The sequence below is a fragment of the Enoplosus armatus genome, chromosome 17 (genome assembly GCF_043641665.1).
Source record: "Enoplosus armatus isolate fEnoArm2 chromosome 17, fEnoArm2.hap1, whole genome shotgun sequence".
In the NCBI taxonomy this organism is placed as follows: Eukaryota; Metazoa; Chordata; class Actinopteri; order Centrarchiformes; family Enoplosidae; genus Enoplosus; species Enoplosus armatus.
Genome location: NC_092196.1, coordinates 10,584,547 through 10,598,881, shown reverse-complemented (window position 1 = coordinate 10,598,881; position 14,335 = coordinate 10,584,547). Strand labels below are relative to the sequence as shown.

The following is a 14,335-nucleotide window of genomic DNA, read 5'->3' as shown; positions in this document are numbered from 1 at the left end:
TGCTTCAGGTAGACTTGGGATCTGACGCTGTGGCAAATGTAGGGACGTGAGAAGTTCCCGTTTTTTCCCCTTCTGAGCGATTCTACAGCCAGTCAAGTCTACATTGGAAAGCCAGACACGAGTAAAGATGAACAGCCTGTCGTTTGACGATGCTTCGTTGGATAACCTGGATCCAACACTGTCGCTTAATGACCCCAGCGATATTGACACGGCCCTCTTAAGCGACATTGATGGTAAGAAAATGTAACGGTGGCTTTTAGCTAACCCAGTCGCGTTTAACGTGCTAAACAGCTATAGTTGAACTAATAACACTGCTTGCAAGTTAACGTTACCTCCTGCATGCCATGTGTATTTCACTTTTCAGTTTGACTTGCCTCCTGTTCCTGTTTAGTCGAAACACATAATTTATACCAACAGAAAGTGCTACAAGTGACCAAATTAAAGGTTTTAACGTTAGCTCACAGCGTATCTTTCATCAGCCATCAGGAGACTAGCTAACGTTCATCACTTAGCCAGCTAGTATTCTTTGGAGGTTAGCAGTGATGCTAATGGGTGGTCTTGTTATGCGTTTACAGTGTTGTTTCTTGCACACTGTTATAATATTATTGTACAATAAGACTAACCGATTATTAGAGCGGTTTTGCTAAGCTAATAGTTTAAGCTAACGTGCTGCTAAATGGTGCGCCCCGCCCCCAGCCTGCTCCACAGACAGAGGTTACTGCCGTTCATTCCTCCTTGTTGGGTTCACAGTGCCTCAGTTGACCGAACCATCTTTTATAGCAATACATTTTTCTCAAGAAATTAAAACATTATTACAACGATGTGCGCTATTGACACATTTCCTCTTTTTTCTCATTTGTGTTGTAAACATGCTTTTTGATGTTAGCAGTAACGCTACAACGTTGTACTTTTTAAAATGAAAACCTTGCTCTTATCTAAATACTGGCATAGGAATTATACTGTTTATACATGTGTTATGGTCACATTCTCATCACTCGTTAGATGTAACGTAATGTTAGGGATGCAGAGCAAAGAAAACATTATTTAACTAGACGTATAACGATGTTGTAATAATAACCCTATTTCCTCAGAGATAGCTAATATGTTTTTTGATAATAATCAAACTGTATTTGTGAAAAGCACCACTATGTACACTGTAGTCGGTAATGCATATCCTGCAGCCGTGTTCGCCCACTTCCTCTATTTGACCGACAGTAACCCTCGGTGATGCTGCTCGATGGTAACCTCGTGCACAGACAGCGCTCCCTCTCTTTCGTGTCTTGGGCTGATCGGCATAGCAAGTCTCTGAGACGCGCTCTGATTGGTCAAGAGCGATCACCTCATACAAAACACTGGATTACAAATAGAGGCTGCTGCGTTTCACTGCAGACACAACATACACTCAGTGTCAGGTTGTTTTTTTTTGTCAGTATATTCCTGGTGAGCTTCATCAGGTCAAAACTATAACATTATTTGTCAATTTGGCATCTTTCTAGAGCAGAATATAAGTGCTTTGGACAAACTGAAAGCACAATGTTGTCATATAGTTTGAACATTATAGTTCTCATATTAATGTAAAAACATTACCCATTAAACCACAGCATTTGTTATGGAAATAACATTTTAGAACATTTTAGATCGCTTATGCTCATAAATAGCGCTAAAGGGAATCCATGAATCAATAGTTAGAGACCATAATCAAGTTACTTTCTTTCTTTCACTCTTGTATATGTTTGTCACAGTACATGGGACCAGTTTTCTGCTATTTCTTTGTAGTACTTTGGCCCACAGCTGCAGGAATACTATAAATAGTCTGACTGCACATGGTTGAGGGACAATATATGTCAAAAGTACAGCTGCCCCAACAGTAATTTGTCATAAATCAAACTGTTTGGCGATTCCATTTTTGGGGGAAAAAATGCTAAATCTAAAAGTTTATTTGCATTTTGAATGTTTTACGCTTATTTTTATTTGGGTTTGACATTCCAACATTCGCTGGTTGTGGTGGCAACATTTTGCATTCTTATCCCACTCTTTGTTGGATATACGGTACTTCCTTCTAGCATGAAGTCATATTTATACAGTGATTATATTTCGTTGCATTACTATTGTATTCTGTAGCTTACTTTAGAGTTCTCTCTCTGATCTGTTATTATAAACACTGTACATGTGGGTTGATGCATGGGTAATTAGCAACATAGATGGAAATGCAGGAGATCCAGTTTGCCACAGAGAAGTTGTTTTCAGCCGCCAAACTGAAAATTTTGAAACTGATTCCAGTTCAGAACTAGGGTTAGTAGATCTTGCTTGGTTATCTTGGCAAATTCTTCTATATTTCTCTACTTGGTCAATAGTGGTGATGGTGGTTCTGTTTTCTCTTCCTCTTCAGACATGCTACAGCTCATCAGCAACCAGGACATGGAGTTTGGAGGACTGTTTGATAACCCTCCATACACAGGGCCTCCTCCCACCCAAGAGCTTCCTGGTTTGACACAGGCCATCGCCCCAGCTGCCCCCCCAACTGCCACCACCACACCTCCATCTTCCTCTTCCTCTTCCTCCTCCATCCTAAGCAGTAGCCCCCACCTGGATGCACTCCTGGGCCCTCCCATCACCCGCCGTTCCTCCAAGACCTACCAGCCTCCCACCTTCCAGCAGTCCCCCCTGGCCCAGGTCCCCAATTCCACCCAGAAGCAGCAGCAGCAGCAGCAGCAGCAGCCAGCCTCTCCGCAGCAGGCTCAGAGCCTCAGACAGCCCCAGGTGGAGCAGCCTCAACCCATTCTCAGCCCCTCTGCCCCGGCCCAGGCAGCTTCACCTCATGGCTCACCAGGACCGAACCCAGCTTTCAGCTCCACGCCCCAGGCCCTCTTCACCTCACCTGCACCCCAGACTCTGCCTCAGCCCCAGTCGCAGACACAACTTCAGGCCCAGGCTCAGCCCCAGCAGGTCCGGACCAACTACAGCAGCCAGAACAGCTACACAGGTAAGCACTCTTTGGTGGTGATGAGGGTCTATTCCCCTATAGGTGCTACCTCTTTGTAGTGGTGGGAACGGAAGGAAATGCTATAAATTAAGAACAGAAATTATTTAAATGTCGGTTGTTAAATATTGACATAAACAATGAATCCACCAGATGTATTTATTCTTTGCTTGTATCTGCTAAAGCTTGACAGGTTTAGGTTTTTACAGTGACCTCTTGTACCCCCCTTTAACTAAAATAGTTGATTATTTTTTTAAATAATGCTCAAAAGTAGTCAAAGTAGTTAAAAGCAAATTTGTGTTTCCCATGCTGGTCTACTTTGGAAATCTCTCACAAACGAAACCCCAGTGCCCAGCGAGGTGGCTCTTCATGTGTATTGCATTTACCAAGCAAGGACACTAGGATATTCAACCTCAGCTGATCTCATATCCAAGCCCTAATCTAATGAACTTTGCTCAACAGAGTCTGTGAGCTAAATGGAAATGCTTTGTCTGGGCAACACCCGTGATATATGTACATATGACAGTATATGTACACAGTTATTATTGTTCTCCGTATGCATATCTGCAGCAGCAATGTCCATAGAAAACTTTGACACCAGATTGTTGCTGGGTTTTTTCACTGGGAGAAAAAAAAGTAAATTTAAACTTTGCTTCTGAATTGTCTAAGCTGCAATACATTTTTATTACTCCTGGAGGAAATTCCCCAACCCTGGTATAGATAGGGGATTGCATTGGCTAGGCAAGTTGGAACTGATAAGAAACAGAAGGTGACACACTGAATGTTGCTATCACTTATTTCTAATGAGATTGCAGTTCACCTATTGGCCTACAAATCCATAGACGACGGCTCGCATACTGTCAAGTGCAGCAAAAGAAACTCTTGCTTCTAGAGTTGCACCAATAATAACCAATAATTCTCTAAACCAAATCAAATATATGTTTTCACCTTCATTGGGCAATACCACAATGTTTTTTTGTATCAATTCAGGCTCAGTACAAATGCTGGTGTAGACGTTATAAGCTTTTACCATTCTATAAAACCAGTTAGTAATTTCCCTCTTGTAACAGATGACATGTTATTTAACAAACTAATTCTAACTTGCAGTTTTGCAATTATTTCATTCCTTGTAGAATTTCCTGTTGAACTTGTTTGCTGACATTTCATTGTGCATTTGTAAAAAAAAAAAAAAGAAGCAGGTAATGAGATGGAGTGTTGTTGTGGATATTTCATACATTTTATACATGTTTGAATTGAAGGCTGAAAAAATATATTTTTCTATCTTCCAGCTGGCAGTCCCGCTGGTGTGAGCCAACCCACCACCAGCTTGTCGTCCTCACCTCCAAGTGCTCAGCCAGTGACCATTCAGACTCAGCTCCCAGGGCTGACCACCGCGTCTCCTCTCCTGGCTACGTCAGCAAGCACGCCGGTTCAAGCCATCGCGCCCCACGTACAGCAAGTACCTGTAAGTGTGTTACACTGGCACCTGAATGGACTGGCATACAAGATAAATGCAGTGCATTCCTTGTTTGTGTATTATGGAAACAAAAGCAGAATTGTATATCATTACTGTATATGTGTACTTGTGTGTGTCTTCTCAGGTGTTGCTGCAGCCTCAGTTCATCAAGGCTGAGTCTCTGCTGCTGACCACTCTGAAGCATGACCCCTGCATTGTCACTACGATGGCCTCTCCCACATCGCTGGCCACAACCTCCTCAGTACAGAGCGCTTCACTGCAGGTAGGCACATCATGTGCAGCTCAATACTGAGATCATACAATGCACTTTGTCTAAGGCACTGCAGCTGAGTTTACACTTTGTCACTTATATCCAGAGCAAACTTGCAAAAGTAAAATTGTACATGATGTTTTGTAAATATTGCCATAATTAACAATCAATAAACTAATATATATAATATAATGTAAGGAGTGGGTTCTTTAGGTAACTGTCTCCCTTATTTTCTTTCTCTCCCCTCTCCTGTGCCGTCTTATTTACCTCTTCAGGCCTTTATGGGCGGCGGCACTATCCTGACCACGGTGCCTGTCATGATGGACACTGAGAAGCTGCCTATAAACCGCATCACCATCAGTGGCAAGCCCACTGGCCTTCCACACAAGGGAGAGAAGCGCACGGCCCACAATGCCATCGAGAAGCGCTACCGCTCCTCTATTAATGACAAAATCATCGAGCTCAAAGATCTAGTGGCTGGCACTGAGGCCAAGGTAGGAAAGAGTATCTCTTAACTTCATAGTAGTTTCTCCACGTCAAAGAAAAATGAATGACTATCAATATTAAATGTGGGTGCTTTTTGTGAAATCTGGCAATCAGCAACATTGAGAACAGGAAGAAGAAGCTAATTTTGTTATTGTTCATGTTGTACTTTCTCACAGCTCAACAAGTCTGCAGTGCTGAGGAAAGCCATCGACTACATCCGTTACCTGCAGCAGACCAACCAGAAACTCAAACAGGAGAACATGGCTCTTAAAATGGCAGCTCAGAAAAACAGTACGTGCTTGAAACCTCTCTCTCTTCTTTATTCCACAACAGCTTCTCTGCAGTTTATTTCCTTTGAAAGTAAGTCATTCACTTGACCTTTTTGTGATGAGGTGTATTGATAGCTACTGTTATCCTCAAATGACAAAAGTGAAAATGGTCTTCTATAGCCTCTAAGTAAGTGGAATTGAAGGTTGAAGATGTCTTAACTTTTTTGCCACTGATTGACCCTCTAACTGCTCTCCTCGTCTTTCCTTTCCTCTTACCTCAGAGTCTCTCAAGGACCTTGTTGCCATGGAGGTAGATGGACAGGCTGATGTGAAGAGCGAGCTGCCCACCCCGCCAGCCTCTGATGTGGGCTCCCCCACCTCCTTCTCACACTGTAGCAGTGACTCAGAGCCTGACAGTCCGATGGGGGAGGACACCAAGGTATGGAGCTCTCATTTAGTCACCACTGCCCTTCATCAGCAGAATAAAAATGTGGTTTCGGTCTGTGTCTACACATTGGGTTTTGCTAACACAAATGTATCTCTCTGGTCTCTCTCGTCAGCCAAATGTGGGCATTTTGGACAGTTCGGCAGCAGGAGGTAGCGCTGGCGGCATGTTGGACCGTTCCCGCATGGCGTTGTGCACCTTCACCTTCCTCTTCCTCTCCCTCAACCCTCTGGCCACCCTGCTCTGCTCATCAGGCAGCAGCTCAGCTGGAAGCGCTGCGGCCACTGCCACCCATCATGCAGGAAGGAGTGTCCTGGGTGTGGACATTGCAGGTACGGCGGTTGTCTGTCAGTAGGAGTGTCACACAAATGATCTGTTTGAAAATACATAAGGCTCTGATTTCATGTGTTTTCTAAATTATGACTCCAAAATGTTTACAGTTAAATTTAAAAAAAAATGTGTGTTTTGTGTAGCGGACTCGTGGGGGTGGATGGACTGGATGCTGCCAACTATACTGGTGTGGCTGCTGAATGGTATTCTGGTGTCAGGGGTCTTGATCCGACTGTTGGTGTATGGAGAGCCTGTAACCAGACCACACTCTGGATCCTCTGTCTTGTTCTGGAGGCACCGCAAGCAGGCTGACCTGGACCTAGCTAGAGTATGTTGTTTTACTTGATTTATAGATGAAATTTACACCGCAACACCATATTCCAAAAGAAAGATCTATGTCACTATATTCTACCTCAGGAGTTACCATTGTTTAATACCTTTCTTTCTCAATTAAGTCTGGATTACCATTTACCTGTTCTTCCTCATCATCGATCTCTTTCACCCTGCCCAGGGAGATTTTGCCCAGGCCAGTCAGAACCTGTGGACCTGTCTAAAGGCTCTTGGTCGTCCCTTACCCACCTCCCAGTTAGACCTGGCCTGTGCTGCACTCTGGTCCCTGCTAAGATTCTGCCTCCAGCGCCTCTGGGTGGGCCGCTGGCTGGCTGCCAGGGCTGGAGGGCTGCGATCTGATCGCCCCCTGCAGGAGGACGCCTGCAAAAGCAGCCGTGACGCCGCCCTGGTTTACCACCGCCTGCACCAGCTACACATGACAGGTTGGTTGGTGGGAAAAAGCCTGTTTCTAAATTAAATCAGTGTGGTAGACTGAACACTGAAGAGTGACATATTGAAGTGACAGAATCTCAGGTGATTAAAAGCAACTCCCCACTTTTTTGCTGTAACAGTCAGCTTATTTAGTCAGTGCCAATAAAAGGTTGCGAAAAAGGTTGTTTTTTATGATTTCTTTTTATGATTGTTGCATGGCTGTCAAAAAATAGTAATTATTTTCTATCTGTGCATGTAGGTAAACTGAATGGTAGCCACCTGTCAGCAGTGCACATGGCTCTAAGTGCAGTGAACCTGGCAGAGTGTGCTGGCTCCTGTCTGCCTGTGGCCTCTCTGGCTGAGGTCTATGTCTCTGCAGCTCTACGGGTCAAAGCCAGCCTGCCAAGGATCCTGCATTTTACCTCTGTAAGTCTCCTTAGTTTGCACATGCACGTCTCGCTGCAGATTTAATTTTTTTTTTTGCTTGGATGCTGTCAGAATGAAGTACTTACACATTATCCTGTTGGTTGTTTTAGAGTTCAAGTGGTATACACTTAAACAGCAAGCAGTTTTGAGTTGACGTTTGGTTCATTTGTCTTCCAAGTCGCTAATGACCCTGGCACTTGAAATCAACTGAACTACACTGAACCACAACATCATTAGTAAACTATAATCTGTGTAATTATGTCCACATTCCACTTTTGTAAGAAATGAGAGTGGAGAACTCAACTGTGTATTTTTTTTTTTTCTGATAGCGTGTGTTCCTGAGCAGCGCCCGCCAGGCGTGTCTGTCATCCAGTGGCAGTGTGCCTCCGGCCATGCAGTGGCTCTGTCACCCACTAGGTCACCGCTTCTTTGTGGATGGGGATTGGGCTATTCGCAGCACACCTAAAGAAAGCATCTACAGCCAGGCTGGCAATACTGGTCAGTGCAGAAAAAATATAGTTCACACTTCCTGTGTAACTGTGTTTTATAATGGCTAATTAAATGCCTTGTGCCAAATTCGTCACCTAAGGCCTAAACACCTGTTTTGTACATGCGCACTCCAGCAGTCGTATTGGTCGTGTTAATGGTTTGTTGGTACTCTTACAGTGGATCCTCTGGCCCAGGTGACTCAGGCATTCAGAGAACACCTCTTGGAGAAGGCTCTGTACTGTGTGGCCCAGCCTCATGGAGAGAAAAGCCCCAGTCAGGGCGAGGGGTGAGAAAACAAAACACACTGTCAAATTGCTGTCATTTGTACACCATCTATACCATCTTTTATTGGAATTTCATGGTTGGTTTACTATTATAGGTATTTTTACAATTTAGGTGTGAATAGATGCAGACAAGAGGAACAACAGCAATAAGGAAAACATAATTGACTATATTGACTAATTCCTTTGGTAATGATAGATTTGAAACCGTCATTTTATGCTCATGTGGCAGCAAAATAACCGTTCAGTGCATGTCTCTCCTCAGGGAGTATGCTGATGCCCTGGAGTACCTCCAGCTGTTGATTAGTGCATCAGATGCGGCCGGTGCCACCTCCCAGTCCTTTGCTATCGGTTCCAACATGGCTACAGTGACTGGTAAGTCACCGTGGCAACGGTCATTTCTGTCAACAACACGCTCGTTCAAAAGACGTTAGTGCCAACTAATGGCAGCAGTTTTTGTATCCCAGCCCATCGGCTTCTTAAACCTTGGCAAACAAACACTCACTGACTACTTGTGTTGCTTGAGTACATCAACACATTCAAGTGTAGATTCTGGCTTCATTACTACTTAGTTTCTCTGAGAGAATTGCATTTGCTTCTCCTGCATCTTTTCCTTCACCTGCCCCGACTGTTCGATTTCCTTAATGTGCTTGCAAAATAGGAAGCAGTGAGATAAAGTTCATTTTTATACTATTGAGGTCGAGTAGCCTGATTTCCAATGGGTTGACTTCTACCCTCCCACCACTTTCCTTTGTCCTCACTGATCACTGATCTGAGCGAAAGGGGACTAGGTAAAAGGGAGGCATCCACTAGATTGCTTCATCTATCTTCAGCGCTGTCAAATCGGTGATCACCTTGAGAGGAGGGGAGGGTGTGGGAGGGAGGGGAGGCGGTGCAGGGATTTTAATGGGAGACTTTTCTTGGCAGAGCCTCAGGTTTCTCACACAGTTTTAGAAGTCTGTGTGCGTGTTGCCCAATGTTAAATGGAGTAGTTTTCCCTCATGAGGGAGTCGTCAAAATGGCTGCTTTCTCACAGCATGTTGTGACTATGCCAGAAGGGAGAAACAGATTGATTCAGAGGTCAAAATACAGACAGCAGCTGTGTGTGTGTGTGTGTGTGTGCGTGCGTGCGTGCGTGCGTGCACGGTCATGCATGTTAAATGTGAAAGTGGGCAGTGGGGGATTCAAATATTTGCATGTTTGTTGTTTGTTTGTCTGCGGGTGTCTCGCCTTTGACTTTTTTTGTTCCGACTTCCAGGCTGCGACCCCCACTCCAAGTGGTGGTCCTCGGTTGCCGTGGTGATCATCAACTGGCTCCAAGGAGATGACGCTGCGGCGGAGAGACTGTATCCAACTGTTGAGCACTTGCCCCGCAGTCTGCAGAACGCAGAGTGAGTTGGACCGTGCACACTCTGGGGCTTCTGCAGCCAGCCTTAAGAGCGTGTTGCATAACTTTTGTCTGCACACACACACACAGACACACACACACACACACACACACATTTCCACTGCTTTAACCTGTGTCCTCTGCCCCCCACCCACTCTGTCAGGAGTCTTCTGCCCAATTCGTGTCTGAACACATTCAGGGCGGTGCGGGCTCTGCTGTCCAAGCCAGAAAACTGCCAGCTGAGTCTGAGCTACAGCGACAAGGCCAGTGCCCTGCTCCGAGACAGCCTCAACCTAGGACCACACTGCCACAGCTCTAGTTTAGACAAGGTACACACACACTCACACACAAAGGCACAAACACTTGCAGAGTGTGCATTAAAGTCAAGTTGATTTTTATTATTATTCCTATAAATTCAGGGGATTTTGTGAGGGTGACAGCATTAGAAATATAAAAAAATGCTTACACACAAATGCACACAGTGACAGATGTGCCCACACATAAGCGTGTGTAAAATTATAAACACGCAAAGTTTCCCCACACATAATCTCTTGAGTGTACACACACACACACACACACACACACACACACACACACACTTTTCACAATACAAAGCCACACACTTTACCACAGACAGCGAATCCCCTGTAGCATCTCCTCTCTGTGATACCACGGTGTCCTACCCTCTGGCGTTCAGCAGATGGTGATGCTGGTGGATAGGTAGCTCACAGTGTGCGCACGTCTACGGCCAGAGCTGTGGTGCATTGTAGTTGCATTGCATGTGTGTCTCAGTGGAGTGCAATGTACCTGCAGTGCAACACGGAGCTGGGCCACTAACAGCAGAACACACACATACAGTGAGGGTGGAAAATGCCCTTCAACTTTGAATAGAGCTCTTTTGAAGTCAGAGCTGGGCGATATCTCTGTGTATTACTCATCTGCTATCACTGTAAGCATACATGTTTTGTTTATATAAATACAAATAATAAATGAACACTATAAAGCTATTACAATTTCTCCCAGAAATATTTGAGAATGACAGCTGTTTGACTAACCATTATTATTATTATTATTATTATTATTATTATTATTATTATAAGGTTCAATATAATAAATATCAAGTAGAAATTTAAACAGCACACTTTTCTCAAACCAAAACGTGTCTTCTTGCCGTCTTTTCCCCCATATTGTTTTGCTATTATTGTAGTAACAGTTGTAGTAGAAACACACATTTTCTTCAAAAGCATTTCGCTTCATTTTTGGTCTAAAACAGACACGAGACATCTTTCCAACCACCACACTTTCAAAAAAATCTTGACACACGTTGCTCACATTTCAGTATCCAGGTCATTAGTCAGTGGTGTTACTGTACTGCAGCCTGTGCCATCAGTGACTGTTTTGGCAGTGAAATGCATCTCGCCTCCGTCTCTCTCTCTAGGTTGTCCAGTTGCTCTTGTGTGATCTCCTGTTGGTGATGAGGACCAACGTGTGGCGTCTGCAGCAGCAGGGGGCTGGTCCTGCGGGGCCAGGGTTGGTGGGTACCAGCGGCCCCGTGGGGGTCCACCAGGCCTCCCCACCGGAGCTCCAAGGTTTTCAGCAAGATCTCAGCTCCCTACGCAAGCTGGCACACAGCTTCAGGCCTGCAATGCGAAGAGTACGTATAACAGTATTGACGGTACCTCGTGTACATTTTAGTCATTTAGCTCATGCAAGCACTTAGTTAGACTTACCTGGAATGACAAACGCATGCAGAGTTCAGATACAAAATGGCAACACAAAGTGAAGCACACAGCATGTACACATATTTGCAGGCAGTCCGCGGTACAATTCTCTGTGGAAATTAGCTGGGAGGTGTTGCAACACACACACACACACCCCTGAGGCAAGTGTTTAGCAGTGTTGTTCACAAGGATTCAAAGTCTCTCTGAGGTAGAACTGAAAACTCTGTATGAGTCATCATCACTTACTCTCATCCCTCCTCCTCCTCCCCCCTCTCATCTCTTTCCAGTTGTTCCTTCATGAAGCTACAGCCAGGCTGATGGCGGGGGCCAGTCCCACCCGCACACATCAGCTCTTGGATCGCTCGCTGCGACGCAGAGCTACGCCCGGAGCCAAGACAGGTGTGTGTGTGTGTGTGTGTGTGTGTGTGTGTGTGTGTGTGCGTGTGCGTGTGTGGACGTACTTTTGTTGATTTGATTTTTTTCATCCACTCTGCACTCCAAACTCTGTCTGCAGGCAGAATTGTTTTATTAGCTTTTTGCTGCTCTTGATATTTTGAGTTTCTGTGTTTTTATTGTTTGTTGTTGTGAGTTCAGACTTTCAATATCTGTTGTTGTTTTTTTAGGTATTGTAAGCAGTATGAGAGGCTCTGATAACATAACCATGATTGTTTTTATGAGTAAAATTAGTGCGGTATTGAGCTCTAATCAGGTAGCATTAAACAAAAAAAATGGAGTAATGAAATAATAAATAATAAACCTCAACTGTGGATGCTGCTATTCTCCAAACACTTGGGATTTGTGTTGTCCTGCAACTTTTTACACAAAAGTTGAGCTGAGAGACACTGAATTGCTGTAATCAGTGGTTCTAATCAGCTTTTATTTTGCCCAATTGTTCACTTCACTAAATCCCATGAGTAACCAAACAAGAAGCCCGCTGAAGTCTGATTGGCTGCTGGTGGCTCATGACATCGAAAAAGCTCGCCCGAAATACCTCTGTAACAACATCCTTTTGTGTTTTTGTGTGCAGAGGAGTGCGAGACGCGGCCAGGCCAGCGGGAGCAGGCCGAGGCCGTGATGTTGGCGTGCCGCTACCTTCCTCCCTCCTTTCTGTCGGCTCCTGGCCAAAGGGTGGGCATGCTGGCGGATGCAGCCCGCACCCTGGAGAAGCTGGGAGACAAGAGGACCCTCCACGACTGCCAGCAAATGATCATCAAGCTGGGCAGCGGCACCACCGTCACCAACAGCTAGAGAGAAGGCCCAGGGACGGGGGAGGGGCTGAGAGACAAGCATGGACACTGTATATAGAAACATCTGACATACATAAACACACACACAGACAGAAAAGGAACGTGCACCTGCAGGCACACAAACATACAGTCTCTTTTGGCGTGCAGCTATTGAACAGATTGAATAAACTATACAGATTCATGTCAAACTGTCAGGATTTTCTTAATGGACTGTCCCTCCCACCACCCCAACCCCACATCAGGAGGCACTTAGAGTTTATGCTCTTGTTGCTGTGGATTATTACCAAAATATAAGATGCATTTCACTCCCTTACCGAGCTGAATCCCCCCTCCTGAGAATGCATTACAGTGCCACAGTTTGACCACAGAGAGGAGCCATCACGGTTGTGTGATTGTGTGTGATTGTGTGTGTGTGTGTGTGTGTGTGTGTGTGTGTGTGTGTGTGTGTGTGTGTGTGTGTGTGTGTGTGTGTGGCATGACAAAGATATTTGCCCTGCATTTATTCAGCGTGGTCCCATCCCCAATCTTGTCGACATAGATGCACCTTCCACATGCAGGAGTGCTCAGTTGGATTGGGGTGGCAGGCTGCTCTGATTGGCTGCAGAGCGAGGTGTCTCTTATTCGTGGGAGGAAAAACAACCAAACACGTATTGGTCCAACAGTGGGAAGCCACTCCGCAGGTTGTTCAAATAGTGTTCAAGTTGATTTGAATCATGTTTCACTGATAATCTGAGGCGAGGTGAGCCGCTGCACAAGCTCTGTGTCTCTATCTGCACTAGCCCTGCGAGGCTGAATTCAATGAGATGAGTAATGGCTTTATGAGGTTATTTTCATAGAGGTCTTTTTTTTGTTTTGCTGTGTACATATTTTAAAATGTATTTATAATCTGTATGAAATTTTGATTAAGCAGTATTTTGCATGAGCAGAGTGATAAATGCTTATTTTCTTCCCTCAAACCTGTTTTATTTGGTAGCGTCTGACCAGGCCCAAATAAAGTAGTTACTGTACTGTATTGCCATGGCGATGAAGTGGAGACCATATTAAGTTATTTGCGTCACACCGTCTGACTCAATTGACCTTTTGCACTGTTGCACACGTATGCAACTATGGTGTAAATATAAATTGGCAGCGTCCGATTCTGGTATCACCAACCATCAACCTTAAACTATAACACTGAACCTTTGGCACTTTTGCAAAGTTACATAAGTCATGCAGACAATTTCAAAATAATTGACGGTTTTTTTCCAAAGAGGGCCTGTAGTGAACCTTCTGGTTTTCCTTTGTAGCTCCAACATAAAGAGCAATACTTGCTCTTTCAGTCATGCTCCTACAGAACCACCGTTTGTAGATTTTTAGAGGACTGTAAAAAGTAAAACAGAAAACTTTGTGTTTTTGTCCCAGGACCAGTATGTTTTTATAGTGTGTCACTAATGTGAAAGACTGAAAGACGTTGGATTGAGATGAATGAGAACCATGTCTAAAGGTATTATTCATATGTCCTTTAACCAACATCTTTTCATCTCTTCCTTGTTCTTTTAGTTTCATTCTTTTATGATGTAAATATTAAAGCATTTTGTAAAGAAGACTACATTGTTTCCTGTGGTGCTTTCCGTTTTAATGGAGTTTGCCACCACACGATGATGATGATGATGATGATGATGATAAAAGTAGTTAAAAGTCTCGCACCAATAAGCTCAAAATTATGCAAGTAGGTCATGTGCTGACATGTAAAATGGGACAAAACTGTTCAGAAGATATCTATTTGGGGAAAAATGCTGAATTAAT

At 44.4% G+C, this 14,335-nt stretch overlaps 1 protein-coding gene across 1 annotated transcript; it reads left to right on the top strand.

Moving 5' to 3' along the window:
* Positions 1–13: 13 nt before the first annotated feature.
* On the top strand, positions 14–14,138 carry srebf1 (sterol regulatory element binding transcription factor 1). The gene is made up of 19 exons (XM_070922691.1): positions 14–233; positions 2,390–2,983; positions 4,270–4,445; positions 4,582–4,719; positions 4,983–5,201; positions 5,370–5,484; positions 5,744–5,901; positions 6,023–6,239; positions 6,381–6,565; positions 6,749–7,010; positions 7,259–7,425; positions 7,755–7,923; positions 8,092–8,200; positions 8,461–8,570; positions 9,454–9,586; positions 9,746–9,911; positions 11,021–11,236; positions 11,591–11,702; positions 12,331–14,138. Exons 1-19 carry the CDS (start codon positions 128–130, stop codon positions 12,549–12,551), a joined length of 3,573 nt encoding a protein of 1,190 aa, XP_070778792.1. The 5' UTR covers positions 14–127; the 3' UTR covers positions 12,552–14,138.
* The last annotated feature ends 197 nt before the right edge of the window (positions 14,139–14,335 follow it).